Source organism: Anomaloglossus baeobatrachus, chromosome 9 (genome assembly GCF_048569485.1).
Source record: "Anomaloglossus baeobatrachus isolate aAnoBae1 chromosome 9, aAnoBae1.hap1, whole genome shotgun sequence".
Classification (NCBI taxonomy): domain Eukaryota; kingdom Metazoa; phylum Chordata; class Amphibia; order Anura; family Aromobatidae; genus Anomaloglossus; species Anomaloglossus baeobatrachus.
The window spans coordinates 176,234,569-176,258,681 of record NC_134361.1 but is presented as its reverse complement, the minus strand read 5'-3'; the positions used below and the strand labels follow the sequence as shown (position 1 = coordinate 176,258,681).

At 48.4% G+C, this 24,113-nt stretch overlaps 1 protein-coding gene across 6 annotated transcripts in view; it reads left to right on the top strand.

Moving 5' to 3' along the window:
* The window catches only part of F8 (coagulation factor VIII), a 216,063-nt gene that overhangs the window by 132,604 nt on the left and 59,346 nt on the right, over positions 1-24,113 (top strand). For all 6 annotated transcript variants that reach the window (XR_012725311.1, XR_012725310.1, XM_075324077.1 and 3 more), the window contains exons 18-21: positions 519-698; positions 2,645-2,758; positions 8,702-8,773; positions 12,035-12,120. Coding sequence is in view for 4 of the 6 variants with exons in the window: in XM_075324077.1 (XP_075180192.1) it covers positions 519-698; positions 2,645-2,758; positions 8,702-8,773; positions 12,035-12,120 (452 nt within the window). In the remaining 2 variants the exon portion in view is untranslated. The remainder of the gene's footprint in view (positions 1-518; positions 699-2,644; positions 2,759-8,701; positions 8,774-12,034; positions 12,121-24,113) is intronic.

Below are 24,113 nucleotides of genomic sequence, written 5' to 3'. Positions count from 1 at the left end.
GATGTGCCACGATTGGAGATGCCAGCATATGACGACGAGTGTCCACTCCCGTCAAACAAAGTGGAAAGAGAAGGTCCGCCCATTGTAGAGTGACAGCACAGAATGGGCAGAGACCTGGCAAAAATGGGAAGGCTACCTAGAAGAGACACCACCCTGTCTAAGGTGGAGCTGTACAACTGGCAACCGAGGGGTTAGTGGGACAGCCCAATTTTGAAGATATTCTATGTAGAGGGTTGTCAATCCCTCACCCACGACTAATGCCTTGCGACACTCTGCAGCATGATCTGTCATGTACAGATTTTTGTAACATTCCTTATCTTATGAATGATTCACTAGTTTAGAACCAATGTGCAAATGTATGTCCTGGAAAAAATTCAGCCAGAAAACTGTCTAAAAACTGAAAACCTAATATTTGAACTTGTGATTTTTGTGATTTCCTGTGTTTTTTTTCTTTATTGATGCTGCTAAAATGGAAAAATGAAATGATTGTATTTCTTTATGGCATGTTCATATTATAGCTATCAATGGATTTGTTGGTGACTCAATGCCTGGTCTAGTTCTGGCTTTGGATCGGAAAGTTCGATGGCATCTACTGAGCATCGGAAGAAAGGAAATTATTTCCATTCAGTTTCATGGGAATATCCTTACACAAAGGAGCCACAAAGATCATCCTATCAATATTGTAAATCTGTACCCTGGTAAGTACGGAGACATCTTGCATTTCATTTTCAATACAAAACATAAATTCCATATCTTATAAAATCTTCAGATGTTTTACACACAATACAGGCCTATAGTCTTTGGGCTAAATTGTGACAAAATTGAACATACATCACTTCTAGATGAATAGATTTACATTTTGCAGATTATTTTTCTGTAGGGAAGATTATAGCATAAAGCTGGGAAATCCCTTAAAGGGAAACTGTCAGCAGGTTTTTGGTACCTAATCTTAGAGAAGTATGATGTAGGGGCAGAGACCCTGATTCCAGTCATATGTCACTTACTGGGCTGCCTGCTGCAGTTTTGATTAAAAACAGTTTGATCTGCTGCAGAACTACCAGTTCTCTAAATGCTGAGCTCTGTAAGGGTGGCTTTACATGCTGCGATATCCGGCCCGATATCGCTAGCATGACACCCGCCCCCATCGTTTGTGCGCGATGGGCATATCGCTGCCTGTCGCGCACAAAATTGCGCACCCCCGTCACACATACTTACCTGTCCTTCGACGTCGCTGTGACCGGCGAACCGCCTCCTTTCTAAGGGAGCGGTCCGTTTGGCATCACAGTGACGTCACTAAGCGGCCGCCCAATGAAAGCGGAGGGGCGAGATGAGCGGGACGTAACATCCTGCCCATCTCCTTCTTTCCGCATTGTGGCCGGAGGCAGGTAAGGAGAGCTTCCTCGTTCCTGCGGCGTCACATGTAGCGATGTGCACTGCCGCAGGAACGAGGAACAACTTCGCCCCTGCGACAGAAGCGATAACTGGCAGCGGACCCCCATGTCAACAAGAAGCGATTTTGGACGTTTTTGCAACGATCCAAAATCGCTCCTAGGAGTCACACGCTACGACATCGCTACAGCAGCCGGATGTGCGTCACAAAATCTGTGACCCCAACGAGATCGCTGTAGCGAAATCGTAGCGTGTAAAGCCCGCTTAAAACACCACCCATACCACTAATTCTTAATTTTTTGTGTACACTGTGTGCAGGCAGAAAACTGCCAATTAGAGGTCGGGGTGTAGTTGGACTACATAGCAGCAGGTTTACTAGTCCTCTAAGGATAATCTCCTGCTGATGAAACGATGATTTTATAAAAACCACAGCAAGGAGCCCAGTAAGTGACACATCGCCGCTGGATTCAGAGTCTCTGTCTCTACATTATGTGGTTCTCAGATTAGGTAGCATAAGCATGGTGACAGATCACTTTGTGATAGTATTTATTAATATCAAGGGTATTATTATAAGTTTAGCAGAAGAAGCATTATTTTTCAAAAGTCAGTGAATTAAAGTGGGACTAAAGGGTACTTTACACGCTGCGATATCGCTATCGATATTGCTAGCGAGCGTACCCGCCCCCGTCGGTTGTGCGTCACGGGAAAATCGCTGCCCGTGGCGCACAACCTCACTTACACCCGTCACACGGACTTACCTTCCCTGCGACGTCGCTGTGGCCGGCGAACCGCCTCCTTTCTAAGGGGGCGGTACGTACGGCGTCACAGCGACTTCACAAGGCAGCCGTCCAATAGAAGCTGAGGGGCGTAAATGAGTGGGACGAACATCCCGCCCACCTCCTTCCTTCCTCATTGCGGCCGGCCGCAGGTACGACAAACAACCTCACTACTGAATAGGCAACGATTTTTGGTAAGTGAACCCCGTCTCACATACCAACGATTTTTGCCTCTTTTGCGATCGTTTAAGGTTGCTCATACGTGTTACACGCTGCGACGTCGCTAACGGCGTCGGATGCGCGTCACAAACACCGTGACCCCGACGATATATCGTTAGCGATGTCGCAGCGTGTAAATGGCCCTTAACACCTGGTAAAGGACTAGTCCCTAATCTATGTAAGGTTAAAGGTCATTAGTAGACTTATTGTATTTATATAACAATCTAATTATTGAATGAATAAATCTATTTTTATTGCAGGTGTTGGTGTCACCCTGGAAATGAAGGCTCAGGCAACTGGTCTGTGGCACATAGAATCAGAAGCAGTATATGAAAACAATAAAATGGAAGCACTTTACCTTGTATATGATCCAAGTGAGTCTATTATAGCAACAGGATATTGATTAATTATACATAGCAGAGCATCAGCACTGCTATGTATAGCAAAAATCATGATCTCCTATGAACGTCAGCTAAATGCTGGCTTTCACAGGAGAACCATCATGACAAGCATAGAGGTCTTCAGCAGACCTCTAGCCAGTATAGCAACACATCAGAATCCCACGATCTTGCCACATTCACCTGCCAGGAAAGATGTGGGCTTGGTGTGCGAGCCCCCCTCAAAATCATAGACACAACATATGAAATAAATATATGTCATATTTCGTGATTGAATTAACCTCTTACATGCTAGGGTCAATAGTGCACACAGCATCCATGGAGGCCCCTCCACTCCTCACCATTACCAGATTGGACTTGATTGTATTTTCTAATCTTCACCCCGAGTGCAGAAATCCCTGGGCCTCTCACACTGAGCCACAAGTTCCGGCTCTAATGAGACCTGGCACGGTGTTGTCCAAGCACGTGAATATTATGGCACATGTCGTGACATCATGAAGTCCCGACTTACTGTGAGAGACCTGGGAACTTCTGTGCTCACCGTGGGAATTAAAAATGTGACAAGGACAAGATGGGTGATGGTGAGCAGTGGAGAGGCCAGAGAAATGAGCGGTGAGTGTCAGGATTTTTTAAAATTTTTTATATATTAGTTGTATTATGTTCTGGGGTTTCTTTAAACCTCAGAGTATGATAACATACTTTAAAAAAGTTATTCTACGAGGAGCTGCTGATAAGTCTTTGGTTTTACCCAGAAAGAAACAAGATCAGATGATGAAACTTTACAGTTATTCCACATACTCTCCACTGATGACACTTCTTACATCAGTATTCCAAGTTCTGTAAGCCTAGCAAAAAAAGGATATTGGTTGTGCCTTAAACCAGGCATCTGTAGCAGCCATGGCATCATAAATAGTGTGAGATTTGGTACCCTTGAGGTGTTTCTTCAGGTTTGGAAACAGATAATAGTTGGAGGGAGCTAGATCTGGGGAATAAGGTGGGTGGTCAACCAGTTAGAAGCCCAGCTCTGCCAGTTTTGCCGTGGTCGCTTGTCCAGTGGGAGCAGAAGCGTTGTCTTACAGCAACAAGATTCCTTTGGACAGCTTGCTGCACCTTTTGGCCTTCAGAGCTGCCTTGGTCCAAAACGTCAATGTAATACCTTGCATTGATGGTGGAACCCTTTTGAAGGTAGTCCACTAGCAGTAAACCCTCCTTATCTCAGAACATAGACACCATCACCTTAGTGGCTGATTTTTGCACCCTGAACTTCTTTGGACGAGGAGAACCACTGTGCCTCCACTCTTTTGACTTCTTGTTTTCAAGGTCATACAAATAAATCCAGGTCTCATCCATAGTGACCAGTCGATCCAGGAAGTTCTTATCAGTCCAGTCGGGAAACACTGACAAATGGAGCGGGAAGTTTTCACTCGCATGCTTCTCTGATCTGTTGTGAAACATTTGGGGACCCACTTTGCAGATAGCTTCCTCATGTCCAAATGTTCATAAATAATGACACAAACACGTTCACGGGAAATCCTCATGATGTCTGCTATTGCTTTCGCTGAAATTCTTCAATTCTCCAGTATGAGGTTGTGCACAGCATCGGCAATCTCCGGAACAACAACCACTCTCGGTCATCTAGGACGTTCCTCATCATTGGTGCTGAAGTGGCCCGTTTTAATTTGGCAACCCAGTTCTTAACTGTGGAATATGAAGGGCATTGATCCCCCAATGTCTGCGACATATCACCATGAATATCCTTCGCTGAGATTCCTTGCAGAAACAAGAATTTTATCACTCCTCTGCTCTCAGTTGCTGTGAATATCGCATTAGACTCCGCCATTTTGTCCGTAGAACACTGTTGCCATAAGCAACAATCACAAAATTTTGAAAACATATATTAGACACATAACATAACATTCATTACCAAAGAAACAAAAAAAAAAATCACAAAGATACTTACAGGAGCTTTAGGTTCTGGTGGAGGATACTTGGTAAGTTGCTATACATAAGTAAGTGATTTGTAGGTTCAGGGGCCTACGAAGAAATAATAAATATTAAAAAAAAATAACAATAGCAAAAGATGTTTAAAAGTCTATTAAAAAAAATAAAACAAAAGATATTAAAATTTTGAATAATTACACGTAAATACTAAAATAAAAAAAAGTTTAGAAATATAAAAAAAAGTAAGAAAGAAAGGGAAAAATGGAGAATACTTATAAACAGGCAAGGTACAATAAATAAGTAAATTAATAAATTGATTGTATGTTAAAATGCAATTGTAGAACTAATGGATATTGTAAAAACACTAAAACAAAATAATAATAAGATAATAATAATGTTTAGAAGTATACAATAAAATATAAAAAGTCTCCAAATCCTTCTCAAAAACTCAAAACTAATCAAAAACTTGGATGTTCTGGTCAGTTCCATCTCTAAAAACCCTTAAACTATTTGCACGTGTCGTCTTAAGAAGTAACGTTCATTCTTTAGGAAGCAGCCTGTGCTCTATACTGAGAGCATAGAAGACGGAAGCTACTGGTGGCGGAACCACCGCAAATACGCTAGCAAAGCCACTTCAAGAAAATGAACGCCGGAGTTTTCCTAAGGCCTCCTTCACACGTGCGTGAAAATCACGCACGTGTTTCACGGACGTGTCAAAGGTGCGTTTTCCCCTCCGTGTGCCGTGTTTATGGCACTACGTGTGTTCTCCGTGTATTATCCGTGATAACACACGGAGAACGAGAACTTTCTGCTCACCTGTCCCTGGCGTCGCTGTACATGGTGCTGATCTTCGGTCTCTAGCCCTGTAGACTCCCTGCTGCTGCCGCTTCCGACGCAGTGAAGTGAATATTAAATGAGCGGGGGTCGGCAGCAAGTGACAGCAGCGGCAGAGACAGGAGGGCTGGAGAAAGTGAGTAAAGGTTTTTTATTTTTTTCTCTGACACGTGAGTTTTCTCTGGTGCGTGTCACACGGGACCGCATCCACACTACATCCGTGTGGTTCGTGTGCGGGCCACGTGGCACCCGTGCTGCCGGAGAAAAATGGACATGCATCCGTGTGGAGCACACGGGCTCACGTCTGCTCCACACGGAGGCACGGGCCAATGGCTGCACACTTGCGTGCACATAAACCCATTGATTTTAATGGGTTTACGTGTGCCTGTGTCTCTGGTACATGCGGGCACGGACCTAGCTTGTACCGGAGACAAGTACGTGTGAAGGGGGCCTAAGGCTAAGTTCACACTTCTGTTGTTTTGCATCAGTAGCAATACGTTGCATTGAGGAACTACGGTATCCTGCAAAATATTTTGCAGGAATCCATTTTTTCAAAATAGACTTATATTAGTGACGGATTGTGACTGATGGTCCTACACTGCATCCGCCGCGTTCAGTAGTTTACTGACTGACCGTCAGGTGGGAGCAACGCTGAATGTAACGTTTTTTGTGTGCGGCGGATCGTTTTTTTAGTGTGAGCATGCGCACAGTAAAAAACCATGATCGACTGTACATTCAGTTCCAGTTCCAGCGGCCGGAATGATCAGCTGATCGGCCGGGGCCGACTATTGTGAACGATCAGCTGATCGCCTGGTGGCCGGCTTTTGTGAACAATCAGCTGATCACCCGGCAGCCGACTATTGTGAACGATCAGCTGATCACCCGGCAGCCATCTACTGATCTTTTTTTGCAGCATCAGTCACATCAGTTGTGCCACTATCTGCAATGCATCCATTGCATCCGTCACACAACTGATTGTGACTGATGCAAAACAACGACAGTGTGAACTGAGCCTAACATAGCTTTGTCTGGAAAAACTGTAGTAGACGCCATGAACACATTCTGTACATACCCTTAGGGTGTGTTCACATGATCTTTTTGTTGAGTTTTTGTTGCAGAAACTGAGTGAAAACTCCAAGTTTTTGAGGCATTTCGATTTTTGGATCAGGATTTGCGGTATGTGAATATGGCATCTTTTACATGCTTGCGCAGTTTCAAAGATTTTGCCCACACAATTGCTTGAGGAAAACGCAGGAGATTGTCTTCCTAAGGTGGCTTTACCATCGTACTTATGGCATCTTTCGCTCTATGCTCTTCGGTGTAGAGAGCGGGCAGGTCACCAGCCGAAGCTGCCTGATGCTCTTCAATGTAAAGCGTGGGCAGCTCACCAGCTGAAGGTGCCTGATGTTCTTCAGGGTAGAGCGTGGGGAGGTCATCAACAGAAGGTGCCTGATGTTCTTCAGGGTAGAGGATGGGCAGGTATCAACAGAAGGTGCCAGATGTTCTTAAGTGTGGAGCATGGGCAGGTAACCAGCGGAAGGTGCCTGATATTCTTCAGGGTAAAGCGTGGGCAGGTCACCAGCAAAAGGTGCCTTATGTTCTTCAGTGTAGAGCGTGGGCAGGTCACCAGCAGAAGGTGCCTGATGTTCTTCAGAGTAGAGCGTGGGCAGGTCACCAGCAGAAGGTGCCTGATGTTCTTCAGTGTAGAACACGGGCAGGTCACCAGCAGAAGCTGCCTGATGTTCTTCAGTGTAGAGCGCGGGCAGGTCACCAGCAGAAGATGCCAGATGTTCTTCAGTGTAGAGTGTGGGCAGGCCACCAGAAGAAGATGCCTGATGTTCTTCAGTGTAGAGCGTGGGCAGGTCACCAGCAGAAGGTGCATGATGTTCTTCAGAGTAGAGTGCAAGCAGGTCACCAGCAGAAGCTGCCTGATGTTCTTCAGTGTAGAGTGCAAGCAGGTCACCAGCAGAAGCTGCCTGATGTTCTTCAGTGTAGAGCGCAGGCAGGTCACCAGCAGAAGATGCCTGATGTTCTTCAGTGTAGAGCGCGGGCAGGTCAACAGCAGAAGATGCCTGATGTTCTTCAGTGTAGAGCACGGGCAGGTCACCAGCAGAAGCTGCCTGATGTTCTTCAGTGTAGAGCGTGGGCAGGTCACCAGCAGAAGATGCCTGATGTTCTTCAGTGTAGAGCGTGGGCAGGTCACCAGCAGAAGATGCCTGATGTTCTTCAGTGCAGAGCGTGGGCAGGTCACCAGCAGAAGGTGCATGATGTTCTTCAGTGTAGAGCGTGGGCAGGTCACCAGCAGAAGATGCCTGATGTTCTTCAGTGTAGAGCGCAGGCAGGTCACCAGCAGAAGATGCCTGATGTTCTTTAATGTAGAGCGCAGGCAGGTCACCAGCAGAAGCTGCCTGATGTTCTTCAGTGTAGAGCGCGGGCAGGTCAACAGCAGAAGATGCCTGATGTTCTTCAGTGTAGAGCACGGGCAGGTCACCAGCAGAAGCTGCCTGATGTTCTTCAGTGTAGAGCGTGGGCAGGTCACCAGCAGAAGATGCCTGATGTTCTTCAGTGTAGAGCGTGGGCAGGTCACCAGCAGAAGATGCCTGATGTTCTTCAGTGTAGAGCGTGGGCAGGTCACCAGCAGAAGGTGCATGATGTTCTTCAGTGTAGAGTGCAAGCAGGTCACCAGCAGAAGCTGCCTGATGTTCTTCAATGTAGAGCGCAGGCAGGTCACCAGCAGAAGCTGCCTGAATAATGAACATGTTACTTGTTTTAACCGATTCAGGGTTTAAAAGAAGGAACATGTGCACAGCAATGCTATTTTGATAGCTTCATACCTGAAAATGGTAGAAGAATGGTCAGCTCAGTTTTTTAACAGCTTGACATTTTGGAAACCTGAAACAGTTAAAAAATACTCAAAAGCCTGATTGGATGAACAGCAAGTCATTTTTCAGTAGAAAGAGTTTTACAATTATTTTTGAGCACTTTTTCATGCGTCTTTTTTAGAGCGGACCCACTTAACAAATTCCAGACAAAAACATAGTGTGAACATACCTAATATACTTTACCTTAAGTTTGCTCTAATAAGTAATGCTGAGTAGAAATGTTTTAGTTTACTGTATATTGGAATGACTACTTTCTCCACAGGGTGTCATCAACCACTTGGTTTATCCACTGGAAAAATTCAAGACTCTCAAATTTCTGCATCAGGACACTATGGTAAGAGATTCTGATCATATTTTGTCCTTTATCCATAGCTCCCAACCATCCCGGATTAAGCGCAACTGTCCCGATTTGAGGGCTCAGTCCCGCTATTCCAGCAGTCAGGGCCTTTGCACCCACATCCTTTCACAGGGTCCATAGCTACCCTCTTCGAGGGTGGCGCTGCCATCTCTCTGCACATACAGAAATTAAAAGCAATTCTATTATCTGGTCTCATCAAGACTCAAAATTATAAAAGCCTTGTCCATAGGCAGCAGCTCTACCAATGAACTATGAGTGATGTGTGGTGAAACTCCACCCATAGCCCAGTCACTCATGGAGACTGGGTCCCGCCTCAGTGATGCCGGGTCAACTTCCAATTCCGGAAGTTGACGTGACATCACTGGACATCAGAAGTCACTGCAGCCCAGGTCATGTAATGGGGATGAGCGGGAAATCACTGGACATCAGAGGTCACTGCAGCATGGCTCATGTGATGGGGGATGAGTGGACAGCGATAGCGCCGCTCAGAGGCAGAATGGACAACAGAAGGTATTTAGAAAAAGCCTTCTGTCTCAGTATTACATCAATGTGGCCACTATGCTTTGCAGTGGACCACCTCTTTAAACCTAAGCATATTCGTGCCTTCCCAAAGCAAAATACTATTTTAGGCCTAAAACACACTTCCGCAAAAAAAACGTCCGTGTGACACGGTCCGTTTTTCGGGTCCATGTTCCGTTTTTTTGGGGCGTTTCTCCGGTACGTATGGCATCCGTGTGATGGCGTATGCGAGCCGTGTGTACGTGTAAAATGTCCGTGTTTGTGTGTAAAATGCCCGTGTATGTGTACGTGGAATGTCCGTGTGGAATGTCCGTGTGGAATGTCCGTTTGTGTGTTGCACAATGTCGTTGATACATGTCGGCTGACAGCAGACAGAGTTGCGCGATGAGAATGAACTCGGGTGAACTTCACCCGACTTCATTGTCATGCCGCGGCTCTGTCTGTGTGCCGCGTACTGATTAGCGGTCACCTGTGAAGGATTCACCAGTGACCGCTAATCCCCCGAGTGACAGAAGTGAGCGGCCCTCTCTCATACTTACCGCTCCCCGATCACCAGCGCGGCGAGGAACAGCTGTGCAGAGAATACGCGGCAACAATTACTTTGAATATGCCGGCCGCTCATTAATCAATCTCGTATTCCTTGCTTTCCCCACCCACAGACGCCTGTGATTGGTTGCAGTCAGACACACCCCCCACGCTGAGTGACAGCTGTCTCACTGCACCCAATCACAGCAGCCGGTGGGCAAGTCTATACTGTGCAGGAAAATAAATAAATAATTAAAAAACACCGCGTGCGGTCCCCCCCAATTTTAATACCAGCCAGATAAAGCCATACGGCTGAAGGCTGGTATTTTCAGGATGGGGAGCCCCACGTTATGGGGAGCCCCCCAGCCTAACAATATCAGTCAGCAGCCGCCCAGAATTGCCGCATACATTATATGCGACAGTTCTGGGACTGTACCCGGCTCTTCCCGATTTGCCCTGGTGCGTTGGCAAATCGGGGTAATAAGGAGTTATTGGCAGCCCATTGCTGCCAATAAGTCCTAGATTAATCATGTCAGGCGTCTCCCCGAGATACCTTCCATGATTAATCTGTAAATTACAGTAAATAAACACACACACCCGAACAATCCTTTATTAGAAAAAAAAACCACTAACAAATTGCCTTGTTCACCAATTTAATAAGCCCGAAAAAGCCCTCCATGTCCGGCGTACTCCAGGATGGTCCAGCGTCGCTTCCAGCTGTGCTGCATGAAGGTGACCGGAGCTGCAGAAGACACATCCGCTCCTGTCATCTCCACGCAGCTAATGAAGACAGCCGCGCGATCAGCTGAGCTGTCACTGAGGTTACTCGCGGCCAACGCTGAATACAGCTGATCGCGCTATTCCCTTCATTAGCTGCGTGGAGCTGACAGGAGCGGCGGTGTCTTCTGCTGCTCCTGTCACCTGCATGCAGCACAGCTGGAAGCGACGCTGGACCATCCTGGAGTACGCCGGACATGGAGGGCTTTTTCGGGCTTATTAAATTGGTGAACAAGGCAATTTGTTAGTGTTTTTTTTTCTAATAAAGGATTGTTCGGGGGGGTGTGTTTATTTACTGTAATTTACAGATTAATCATGGAAGGTATCTCGGGGAGACGCCTGACATGATTAATCTAGGACTTATTGGCAGCTATGGGCTGCCAATAACTCCTTATTACCCCGATTTGCCAACGCACCAGGGCAAATCGGGAAGAGCCGGGTACAGTCCCAGAACTGTCGCATATAATGTATGCGGCAATTCTGGGCGGCTGCTGACTGATATTGTTAGGCTGGGGGGCTCCCCATAACGTGGGGCTCCCCATCCTGAGAATACCAGCCTTCAGCCGTATGGCTTTATCTGGCTAGTATTAAAATTGGGGGGGACCGCACGCCGTTTTTTTAAATTATTTATTTATTTATTTTCCTGCACAGTATAGACTTGCCCACTGGCTGCTGTGATTGGGTGCAGTGAGACAGCTGTCACTCAGCGTGGGGGGCGTGTCTGACTGCAACCAATCACAGGCGTCTGTGGGTGGGGAAAGCAGGGAATACGAGATTGATTAATGAGCGGCCGGCATATTCAAAGTAATTGTTGCCGCGTATTCTCTGCACAGCTGTTCCTCGGCGCGCTGGTGATCGGGGAGCGGTATGAGCCGGGGGAAGAAAAAAACCAAGCGCCAATGTAAGTATGACTGAGAACAGCAGAAAAAAAGGTAAGTATACTGACTTTAATTTAAAAAAACCAAAAAATAAGATCGCTAGTGTAAAAACACACACGCACGAAACGTGCTGAACACGGACATACTCTGTGTGCGGTACGTGCAGCCACGGACCCATAGACTAAAGCGGGTCCGTGCCTGCGTGCTGCCGGCCAAAAATGGACATGTAGTCCGTGTAGAAAAGCGCACACACGTACTTACCACACGGACACACGTTCCGTGTGATTTTACGTGTGTGTGCCATCTACCATTGAATAACATGGGTCTCCGTGTGTACGTGTCTCTGGTACGTGCAAATACGTACCGCACACGTACAAATTAAACGGATGTGTGTTGCGGGTCTTAGATGAAGCTGATTGAATGTAGTTTACCAGCTTGAAGGGATGAAAGTGACAGGTTTTGAGAGTTACTTCTTGACATTCAATAAACATAATTTCCATTATTTACCTAAAATATAAATCATTTTTCATTTACCCAGGTTCCTGGGTACCATCACTAGCCAGATTACAAAATACTGGATCAATAAATGCATGGAGTTCAGACAGTGTGAATTCCTGGATACAGGTAGGAATCACAACTTTTCACAGTACTCATTGGTTTCACTGCATAATCTTTTCTCTATATTTTGTGCAAAACTTTATAATGTTTAAATCAAATTAAAATAAACTATATAATCTGTACATTATATGATGTATTATCTGTTCATGAGATCTTCAGTCAGGGGTTGTGTTATGGGATCGCCATCTGAGGTGTGTGCCGCCCCCGTGGAAGCAGCCGAGCTGCTTGGATCCGGGTTCTCAGTGGCTCGAGGGTCTCCGGACCTGGGGGTCGTGCGGCCACTCAAATGAAGGGGGTATTTACAAGGGATTATAGAGTTTGTGACGCCACCCGTGGTGTGTGGTAATTAGGAGTACCACCGCTGCAGTTGAGAGTACCTGGGGATGATGGAACAGGGCAGCAACGTGTTAGAACCCTCCACGGGTAGGGGGGATGCCCCGGGACTCAGTGTGGGGATAAGGCCGTGGGATGCAGCGATCACTCTTGAACTCACTCAGTCCATTAAGCAGACACCGACAACAGGGTAAACCAAGTCTCTGGACACCGCTGCCGCTGAGGGGAGCTAGTTCGTGTCCCGTCCCCAATGGTGCTGCCTGGTGCTCTGTGACCTGCCTCCTGGCACTAAGTTTACTTCTTAGGTGGTCCCAGTAGTGTGAAACTTGCCGGGTCCCGCTCCCCACTGTGACTACGTATGGGAGCTTGCTCTCAGGGCTCACGTTTGAGATTTTCTGGACCGTTTTAAATGGAAAGACCTATTCTTCTCGTTGCGCTAGTGCCCCGATTTTGGAGCCGTTGGGAATGAATCTTGAAGGCTCCGTTCTCCACAGGTAAATTATTGGGTTGCATGCAGCTATTCCCCGACCTAGGGTCCGCGTACCCCATCGTGTCTTGGTCCTAGCCCGGTGATGGTGCAAGGCCGCCGGCTGTCCTGCTCGACAGATCCGAGACCCTTGCCACGATCCCCTGCGACCGGAGGTCCAACTCCTCTAGGCCCAGCCCACCGTCTGCCACCTAGACAGCTTCTCTATGGGAGTCCCCGCTCCCGACCTCCTCAGAGCTCCTCGCAGCTCGAGGGATACTCTCTCACCACCACTCACTACTTCACTCCACTTCAGACTGACTACACTCCTCGCCTCCTCTGCCTGACCCCCCCCGGGGGGCGACTCTATTCCACTTAAGCTGCCCACTGGTGTGTTTGGTGGGTGTGGTGCAGGGTGTATCTAGGATTTGATTAGCTGATGTAGGCAACACCATTTGGTTAGGGACCCAACACCAAGAGGGAGGTGGATACTGCACGAAAGGGTAGATTGTGCAATACCCTGTGGCGACCTGATAGTCCAGGGGCGTCACAAGGTGGATTCCAAAACAATAGGTTAGGGTGAGCAGCACGGACTGAACGTGTGGATGCAGTAGAGCTGTACTTGCAGGACATCACGTATGCAAGAGGTGCTCATGTCCCTACACTGTTTTATACTATATGCCGTCTACTTATAATGCAAAAAGTCTAAATGTGTGTTAACATGAAAATTCTGCTAGCTGACTGTAGGTTCCCAATGTAGCAGAGCCAAGGCTGTGTACCAGCAGGCGCCACCTAGCGGGTGGCCTGGAGCAGTGCTAGATTAGATGTTAGATAGGGTTGAGTCAATGGAAGGGAGGAGAGACAGTTAGCAGGAGAGATGATTAGCGAGATGGGCTTCGAGGGGTGCAAGTCTTGAATATGGTTTGAATGTGAGAAGATGTGGGCCTGTCAGGGAAACCTAAGGTAACCTCATGAAGTCCGGAGCCTATGACTTACCCCGGCGGGCTTAGAAAGTCGTGAGACTAAAGAGCCTTCGATTCCCAGAAGCAGATAAATAAGTGATAAAGAGGGGAAATGGAGGTACAGAGCCGGCAGCTTAAGGACAAGCTCCAAAATAGTGGAGGACAGGTCGAGAAGGAGTACCCCAGAAACAGTAGAAGAAGAACCATGAGGAGTGAGGCCATGTCTGTCATAACAGTGTGAAGAGTAAATTAAACAAGTCTGATTGCCAAGTGAACTCTGGTGTTGCGTGTTACTATTTAATGTATGACGAAAACTATCAGAGTGTGATGGACACCAGTCTGAAGAAGTGTCATGCACCCCACCCAAAGTCACATCCTAGCGAAGGAGCATGGCGCTTATAGTTGTACATGCCTTTCTTCACGTGGAATAGCAAGGACCAGTTGGACTAAATACGCAGGACAGCACATGGATCAATAGAGCTGGAAGAACTAGATCCATCAGAGTCATATGCGTGGAAACCTAAAGGACCAGTAGAATAGGGAATACAAAATTACAGGAGGGGAATCATGACACTTCGACTGTGTCTTTTAAACTTTCATTCAGCAAATCATTTAAAATTCAGTTTAAAAAGGAGTATTCCACATGGGGTAAAGGATAACATGTTTCTAATATACACAGACCCCTTAATAGTTTATAAAATCCTAAGAAAAACCTTTTAACACTGTGAACATCCACTCACATTGTAGTGCCGGCATCCTTGCAGAGACACAGACTTACCACCTTGGCCGGGTTGCTTCCTCCCACACTGCCCTGCGGCCGTCCATATGTGCTCCTGCTCTCTCCCACTTGCAGGGCTTGTGCACGCAACTCAGGTTTCCCAGGCGTGTGCTTAGGGTACGCGCGCACACACCTGTTCTCCTCTTAAAGGGCCGATGCGCCATTTACTGGAAATGCCTCTCAGCCTTTGGCTGAGAGGCACTAAGTATTTAAGGCACCCTCCTATTAGGGGAGGTGCCTGCACATCGCTCCTAGTTAGTTAGTCTTCCAGTCTGCTAGCTAGTTGTCAGGTCCTGTAGTCCCTGCGCCATTACCTGTACCTGCTTCCCATGCTGTACCTATCTATCCTGTTGTGCCCACTACACCTGTTTGTACCCATCTGTCTGTCTCCTTCAGGCATTCCTTCTGTACCTGCCTTCACCTATGTCTATACCTGAGTCTGTCTCCTGTCTTGGGGGTCAGCTGCCACAGTCTCGGTCACTGCCCTGGGAATGGTACCCGGCATCCACCTCGTGGCAGATGCTTAGTTAAGGCTCTTCCACTAAGGGTAAGCCCGGGTCCCCCCTGTAGTCCAGTGGGTTCTATACTGCCGACTCAGCAACACTGGCGGTGAGCATTACACATGTGACGCCCTGGATTAGCCAGGTAGTCACAGACATACCAAAACACACACCCCCACCCTAGGCAGTTACAGCAGCCAAACACAAAACCCTTGTTGCCTCCCTCCAGAGTCTGATGTCCACACCAGGTGGGGCGGAGCCAGGCGGTTGGCCCCACCCACCGAGGAGTTCACAGGCCTGGAGGCGGGAAAAGTGTCAGTTAGAGTTTGGAGGTGAGAGTGAGAGGAGTGAACACTTGGGTGTCTGGGTTGGAGCCCAGACACTAACAGCAAGGTTGGCAGACAGTGGTGGCAGTCTGCAGGAGTTAGTGGAACTCCGCAGAGCCGTAAGGACCGGGGTCGGGTGTCGGGCCGCCGGTACTGGACCGGGGAACGGAGTGAAGCTAAGCACACAGGCAGGGCCATCGGACCCCGACCAGGCTTGGAGCCGCCGTCAATAGTCAAATCCGAATGTGACAGGAACCCCTGGGGTTTATCAACTACTAAAGTCCCGATTAAAGGCAACCGTCCATCCAGAGAGGAATATACAGCTACCGCCACAGGCTAGAGATCCAAGGGCCAGCGCCTGCGGGCAAAACGGGCTCCTACGGCACCTATACACCGGGGAGCGGACTACCGGTGGGCAATCACAGGAGTCAAGAACATTCTTAAAGGTGCAGGGAAAGACAGTCACCATCAGCCATCCGGGGAGAGCACAACAACGACACTGCAGCCGGCTGCGTGACCCGTCCATCCGGCCGTTTTGGTTTACCAGAGACTCTGTCAGTGATTGTCTGAGTGAGTACACCAGTGCCGTTCGGCACCGCGCCGCGCAGTCCCTGCACCCCAGCCATCCGGCCTCCCCGTTACACCATCGGGCCCCGGGATCACCAACCCCTGCCCACGGAGGGGACAACATCTCAGCTGCACCCTACCATCTCTCCTGGGATCCCCGTTACCAGTAGCGGTGGTGCCATTATCACCATGACCCGTGGGTGGCATCATGAACAATCTCCCTAACCAAACCACCCCCTTTTCACTCACGGGTGAGGAGCGCTGTTCGAGTCCTTGGGTCCGGTCCACCGCTCGAGCCACCGAGCAGCAGCAGCAGAAGCCCCGAACCCGAGTGTGGCGAGCGTGTCCCCTCCGCCCACGACACACAACATATAAATATAATGTAAAATACCATCAATATGATTCAATCTGAATGCACATTATTACCGATCAGTACAGTTAGGTCCAGAAATATTTGGACAGTGACACAATTTTCGCGAGTTGGGCTCTGCATGCCACCACATTGGATTTGAAATGAAATCTCTACAACAGAATTCAAGTGCAGATTGTAACGTTTAATTTGAAGGTTTGAACAAAAATATCTGATAGAAATTGTAGGAATTGTACACATTTCTTTACAAACACTCCACATTTTAGGAGGTCAAAAGTAATTGGACAAATAAACCAAACCCAAACAAAATATTTTTATTTTCAATATTTTGTTGCGAATCCTTTGGAGGCAATCACTGCCTTAAGTCTGGAACCCATGGACATCACCAAGCGCTGGGCTTCCTCCTTCTTAATGCTTTGCCAGGCCTTTACAGCCGCAGCCTTCAGGTCTTGCTTGTTTGTGGGTCTTTCCGTCTTAAGTCTGGATTTGAGCAAGTGAAATGCATGCTCAATTGTGTTAAGAGCTGGTGATTGACTTGGCCATTGCAGAATGTTCCACTTTTTTGCACTCATGAACTCCTGGGTAGCTTTGGCTGTATGCTTGGGGTCATTGTTCATCTGTGCTATGAAGCGCCGTCCGATCAACTTTGCGGCATTTGGCTGAATCTGGGCTGAAAGTATATCCCGGTACACTTCAGAATTCATCCGGCTACTCTTGTCTGCTGTTATGTCATCAATAAACACAAGTGACCCAGTGCCATTGAAAGCCATGCATGCCCATGCCATCACGTTGCCTCCACCATGTTTTACAGAGGATGTGGTGTGCCTTGGATCATGTGCCGTTCCCTTTCTTCTCCAAACTTTTTTCTTCCCATCATTCTGGTACAGGTTGATCTTTGTCTCATCTGTCCATAGAATACTTTTCCAGAACTGAGCTGGCTTCATGAGGTGTTTTTCAGCAAATTTAACTCTGGCCTGTCTATTTTTGGAATTGGTGAATGGTTTGCATCTAGATGTGAACCCTTTGTATTTACTTTCATGGAGTCTTCTCTTTACTGTTGACTTAGAGACAGATACACCTACTTCACTGAGAGTGTTCTGGACTTCAGTTGATGTTGTGAACGGGTTCTTCTTCACCAAAGAAAGTATGCGGCGATCATCCACCACTGTTGTCATCCGTGGACGCCCAGGCCTTTTTGAGTTCCCAAGCTCACCAGTCAATTCCTTTTTTCTCAGAATGTACCCGACTGTTGATTTTGCTACTCCAAGCATGTCTGCTATCTCTCTGATGGATTTTTTCTTTTTTTTTAGCCTCAGGATGTTCTGCTTCACCTCAATTGAGAGTTCCTTAGAACGCATGTTGTCTGGTCACAGCAACAGCTTCCAAATGCAAAACCACACACCTGTAATTAATCCCAGACCTTTTAACTACTTCATTGATTACAGGTTAACGAGGGAGACGCCTTCAGAGTTAATTGCAGCCCTTAGAGTCCCTTGTCCAATTACTTTTGGTCCCTTGAAAAAGAGGAGGCTATGCATTACAGAGCTATGATTCCTAAACCCTTTCTCCGATTTGGATGTGAAAACTCTCATATTGCAGCTGGGAGTGTGCACTTTCAGCCCATATTATATATATAATTGTATTTCTGAACATGTTTTTGAAAACAGCTAAAATAACAAAACTTGTGTCACTGTCCCAATATTTCTGGCCCTGACTGTATTGAAATAATGCATCATTACTGAAATTCCTACTGTTAGCGTGTTAAGCATTAAGGGCTGCTTCTCACTTGCGAGTTTCTCGCAGTAGAGCAATGTGAGAAAATCTCGCATTGGAATCGGACACATGTTAGTGAATGATTCAGCTCTCATCTGCGATTTTTTTTCTCAGTCCAAATCGGACTGAGAAAAAAATCGCAGCATGCTGCTTTTTTGCGAGTTTCTACTGCGAGTTTCTCCAATGCAAGTCTATGGGAGCGTGTAAAAAATCGGATGTCACGGGACGGCACTCACACCATCCTAGTGACATCCGATTTTCTAAATACATTTCTCGCATGTTTCCTAAAACACTGGAAACGAGCGATGTCTCCCAATGTCTGTCAATCACTATTCTCTGTCAGTCGGTCTCTCCCTCTCGGTCTTTATTCTCTCTCTGTCGGTCCGTCACTATCTCTGTCCCTCTCTCACAGTCTGTCGGTGAGTTTCCCCCCCTCTCTCATACTTACCGTTCCCCGATCTCCGGCGCGGCGCTGCACGGCTGTCACACTGCTGCGGCGGCTTTTACTATTTTGAAAAAGCCGGCCGCTCATTAAACAATCTCGTATTCCCTGCTTTCCCCGCCCACAGGCGCCTATGATTGGTTGCAGTGAGACACGCCCCCACGCTGAGTGACAGGTGTCTCACTGCACCCAATCACAGCAGCCGGTGGGCGGGTCTATACTGTGCAGTGAAATAAATAAATAAATAATTTAAAAAAATGGCGTGCGGTCCCCCCCAATTTTAATACCAGCCAGATAAAGCCATACGGCTGAAGGCTGGTATTCTCAGGATGGGGAGCTCCACGTTATGGGGAGCCCCCCAGCCTAACAATATCAGCCAACAGCCGCCCAGAATTGCCGCATACATTATATGCGACAGTTCTGGGACTGTACCCGGCTCTTCCCGATTTGCCCTGGTGCGTTGGCAAATCGGGGTAATAAGGAGTTATTGGCAGCCCATAGCTGCCACTAAATCCTAGATTAATCATGTCAGGCGTCTATGAGACACCCTCCATGATTAATCTGTAAGTTACAGTAAATAAACACACACACATGAAAAAATCCTTTATTAGAAATAAAAAACACAAACACATTCCCTCATTACCAATTTAATAAGCCCCAAAAAGGCCTCCATGTCCGGCGTAGTCCACGGACCTCCAGCGTCGCTTACAGCATGAAGGTGACAGGAGCTGCAGAAGACACCGCCGCTCCGGTCACCTCCAAGCAGCAACTGAGGTGAGTAGCACGATCTGCTGAGGTGTCACTGAGGTTAATCGCTGTCACCGCTGTATCCAGTGACAGCGGGTAACCTCAGTGACAGCTCAGCTGATCGCGCTACTCACCTCAGTTGCTGCTTGGAGGTGACCGGAGCGGCGGTGTCTTCTGCAGCTCCTGTCACCTTCATGCTGGAAGCGACGCTGGAGGTCCGTGGACTACGCCGGACATGGAGGGCTTTTTGGGGCTTATTAAATTGGTAATGAGGGAATGTGTTTGTGTTTTTTATTTCTAATAAAGGATTTTTTCATGTGTGTGTGTTTATTTACTGTAACTTACAGATTAATCATGGAGGGTGTCTCATAGACGCCTGACATGATTAATCTAGGATTTAGTGGCAGCTATGGGCTGCCATTAACTCCTTATTACCCCGATTTGCCAACGCACCAGGGCAAATCGGGAAGAGCCGGGTACAGTCCCAGAACTGTCGCATATAATGTATGCGGCAATTCTAGGCGGCTGTTGGCTGATATTGTTAGGCTGGGGGGCTCCCCATAACGTGGAGCTCCCCATCCTGAGAATACCAGCCTTCAGCCGTATGGCTTTATCTGGCTGGTATTAAAATTGGGGGGGACCGCACGCCATTTTTTTTAATTATTTATTTATTTATTTCACTGCACAGTATAGACCCGCCCACCGGCTGCTGTGATTGGGTGCAGTGTGACACCTGTCACTCAGCGTGGGGGCGTGTCTCACTGCAACCAATCATAGGCGCCTGTGGGCGGGGAAAGCAGGGAATATGAGATTGTTTAATGAGCGGCCGGCTTTTTCAAAATAGTAAAAGCCGCCGGAGCAGTGAGAAAGCCGTGCAGCGCGGCGCCGGGGATCGGTGAGTATGAGAGAGGGCTGCTAACTTCAGTCACTCAGGGGATTAGCGGTCACCGGTGAGCCCTTCACTGGTGACCGCTAATCAGGACGCGGCACAGACAGAGCCGCAGCATGACAATGAAATCGGGTTAAGTTCACCCGAGTTCATTCTGACAGTGCGGCTCTGTCTGTGGCTGCTGTCATCTGCCGTTCAGCTCTGCTACATGGCTGTCTGTGTCTGCTGTCAGCGGCCATGTAGCAGCGCTGAATGGCAGATGACATAGTAAAAAATACGCATTACACACGCATTACACACGCTAGTAAAATCTCAGAAATAGCATCGCACTTGCGTTGCACTCGCACCTAACGTGAACTAAAATCAGCCGAGTATTTTTCAGCCCAGTCGGACCGATTTTACTCGCATAGATGTGTTTCCACCCTTAATCTCATTATCCAAAAGGTGCCCCTTACCACAAGCTTTCTCTGCCAAACACCTCCCCTAATTGGATAAGTAACCCTCTCTACACCATAGAAAACTAAACCAATTACCCTCTTATTGTGCATTTCTACCAAATGTTTACCTGAGCCCTGAAGAAGATTTATTTTTTTACTGATATTGGATAGGTGCTCAGTAACGCACTTTTGTGGTTTTCTAATTGTACACCCGACATATCGGATATTGCACAATTTTCATTCTATGTACCAAATCAAAGGAATACTGATTTGGAATTTAGATTGTGAGTCCTAATGGGAACAGAGATAATAATGTTTGTAAAGCACTATGCATTATGATCGCGCTATGTACATTGAACAGAAATATAAACACAAGACTTTTGTTTTTGCTCCATTTTTCATGAGCTGAACTCAAAGATCTAAGACTTTTTCTATGTGCACAAAAGGTCTTTTTCTCTCAAATATTGTTCACAAATTTGTCTAAATCTGTGTTTGTGTTGGTGAGCGTTTTTCCTTTGCCGAGACAATCCATCTCACAGGTGTGGCAAATCAAGATGCTGATTAGACAGTATGATTATTGCACAGGTGTGCCTCAAGCCTGTTTTACACGCTGCAATGTATCTTACAATGTGTCAGCGGGGTCGCGTCATAAGTGACGCACATCCGGCATCGTAAGGTACATTGTAGTGTGTAACAGCTATGTGCGATTGCGATTGAACGGTAAAACGTTCATCGCATACACATCATACCTTTCTCTAGAATTGCACGTCAGATTGTTCATCGTACCCGGGGTAGCACACATTGCAGTGTGTGACACCCCGGGAACGATGAACAGATCTTACCTGCGTCCTGCGGCTCCCGGCCCACAATGCAGAAGGAAGGAGGTGGGCGGGATGTTTCTGTCCCGCTCAGCTCCGCCCCTCCGCTTCTATTGGCCGGCTGCCGCGTGACGTCGATGTGACACCGAACGTCCCTTCCACTCCAGGAAGTGGACGTTCGCCGCCCACATCAAGGTCCTATGGACGGGTAAGTACGTGTGACAGGGGTTAATCGTTTGTGCGGCACGTTCAACAAATTGAACGTGCCACACATACGATGGGGGCGTTGCAAATCGCATACGATATCGTATGCAAAATTGCAACGTGTAAAGCAGGCTTTAGGCTGGCCACAATTAACGACCACTCTAAAGTGTGCAGTTTTCCAGTGTTGGAAGGTTCCAAGGAGGTTATAAAACCAGTCAGTATCTGGTGTGACCACAATTTGCTTCACGCAATGCAACACATCTCCTTTGAGTTGGTCAGGTTGGTGATTGTGGTCTGTGGGATGTTGGTCCACTCATATTCAATGGCTGTGAAGTTGCTGGATATTGGTGGGAACTTGAACACGCTGTCGTATACGCCAATCCAGAGCATCCCAAACATGCTCAATGGGTGACATCTCCAGTGAGTATGCTACCATGTAGGTATGTTTGTATGTTTTCACCTTCCAGGAATTGTGTACAGATCCCTGCAACATGAGGTGATGGTCATGGATGAGGCACAACAATTGCCACAGGAACTCATCACAGTAAGGGGCACTTTGCACGCTGCGACATCGCAGGCCGATGCTGCGATGCCGAGCGCGATAGTCCCCGCCCCCGTCGCAGCTGCGATATCCTTGTGATAACTGCCGTAGTGAACATTATCGCTACGGCAGCTTCACATGAACTCACCTGTCCTGCGACCGTTGCTCTGGCCGGCGACCCGCCTCCTTATTAAGGGGGCGGGTCGTATGGCGTCACTGCGACATCACACGGCAGGCGGCCAAAAGGAGCGGAGGGGTGGAGATGAGCGGGATGTAAACATCCCGCCCACCTCCTTCCTTCCACATATCCTACGGAAGCCGCAGTGACGCCGGTAGGAGATGTTCCTCGCTCCTGCGGCTTCACACACAGTGATGTGTGCTGCCGCAGGAACGAGGAACAACATCGGACCGTCGCGTCAGCGTAATCATGGATTACGCCGACGCTGCACCGATGATACGATTACGACGCTTTTGCGCTCGTTAATCGTATCATCGAGCCTTTACACACTACGATGTCGCATGCGATGCCGGAAGTATGTCATTTTCAATTTGATCCCACCGACATCGCACCTGCGATGTCGTAGTGTGCAAAGCCCGCCTAACTCTGTGCAATCAAAATGTTATCAATAAAATGCACCTGTGTTCGATGTCTATAACATCTGCCTGCCCATACTCTAACCCAGGGGTGGGGAGCCTCCAGCCCGCAGGCCATTTGTGGCCCGCGATGACTTTTTCTACGGCCCCGGGCACATTCCCGGAACCGCAGTGCTCAAGCGGCAGCCGCGCTTTAACCGGCCGCTGGCCCTTTAAATCTTAGTGCGTGATGTGAGGAAGCGCACACACTCTGGGTAGATGCTAGTGTCGCGGGCGGAGGAGGGGACGCTGCGCTCTCCCACTGCTCGGGTCCGGCTGCCGCTGCTCTGCGGCTGCTGCTGCTCGGTGGCTCGAGCGATGGGCCGGATCCCGGGGACTCGAGCGGCGCTCCTCGCCCGTGAGTGAAAAGGGGTGGTTTGGTTTTGGGGATATTGTCCGTGATGCCACCCATGGTTATGGTGATTGTGTGGACACCACCGCTGCTCTGGTTGGGGATCCCGGGAGCGGTGACAGGGAGCAGCTTTGATGTTAGTTCTCCCCTCCGTGGGTAGGGGGTTGGTTGTCCCGGGGCCCGGTGATGGGGTAGGAGTGGATGGCAGGCGGCTTGCGGGGCCTGGTGAGGTGCAGGGTCGCAGGGGCAGCGCTGTGCCGCACGGCACGGAGGTACTCACTCAGCCCAATGATGATGACACAGTTCACGGTAAAACAAGCGGCTGGATGGACGGGTCCCTCGGACGGCTGCGGTGTTGTTGTTCCCTGCAGGTTAGTGATGACTGTCTCTCCTTGCACCTATGTTCTATGTTGATTCCGATTGGTTCCCACCGGTACCCGCTCCCCGACCTGGATGTGGGCCGGAGGAGCCCCTTTTGCCCGCAGGCGCTGGCCCTGGGAAACGGTTGCCCTTGGTGGTGGCGGTGTCTCCCCTTCACGGTTGGACGGTTGCCTTCTGTCGGGACTTGACTGTTTGGAAACCCGGAGGTCCCCTTCACTAACAGATTCGGCAACTTCACGGCGACTCCTAGCCTTGCCGGGGTCCGAAAGGCCCCTGCCACTGGTGCTGGCTTCTCTTTGTGTACCGGTCCGGTACCGCCGGGCCACCACCCATCCACGGTCCTTACGGTAGACTCCAATCGGCCACTCCTGCAGACGGTCACCACCGTCTGCCAACCTTGCTGCTCCGTCCGGGCCACACACCCGGACTCACTTCAGTCTGCTCTCTTGCCACTTCACTACTGCTCACTTTCCCTCCTTC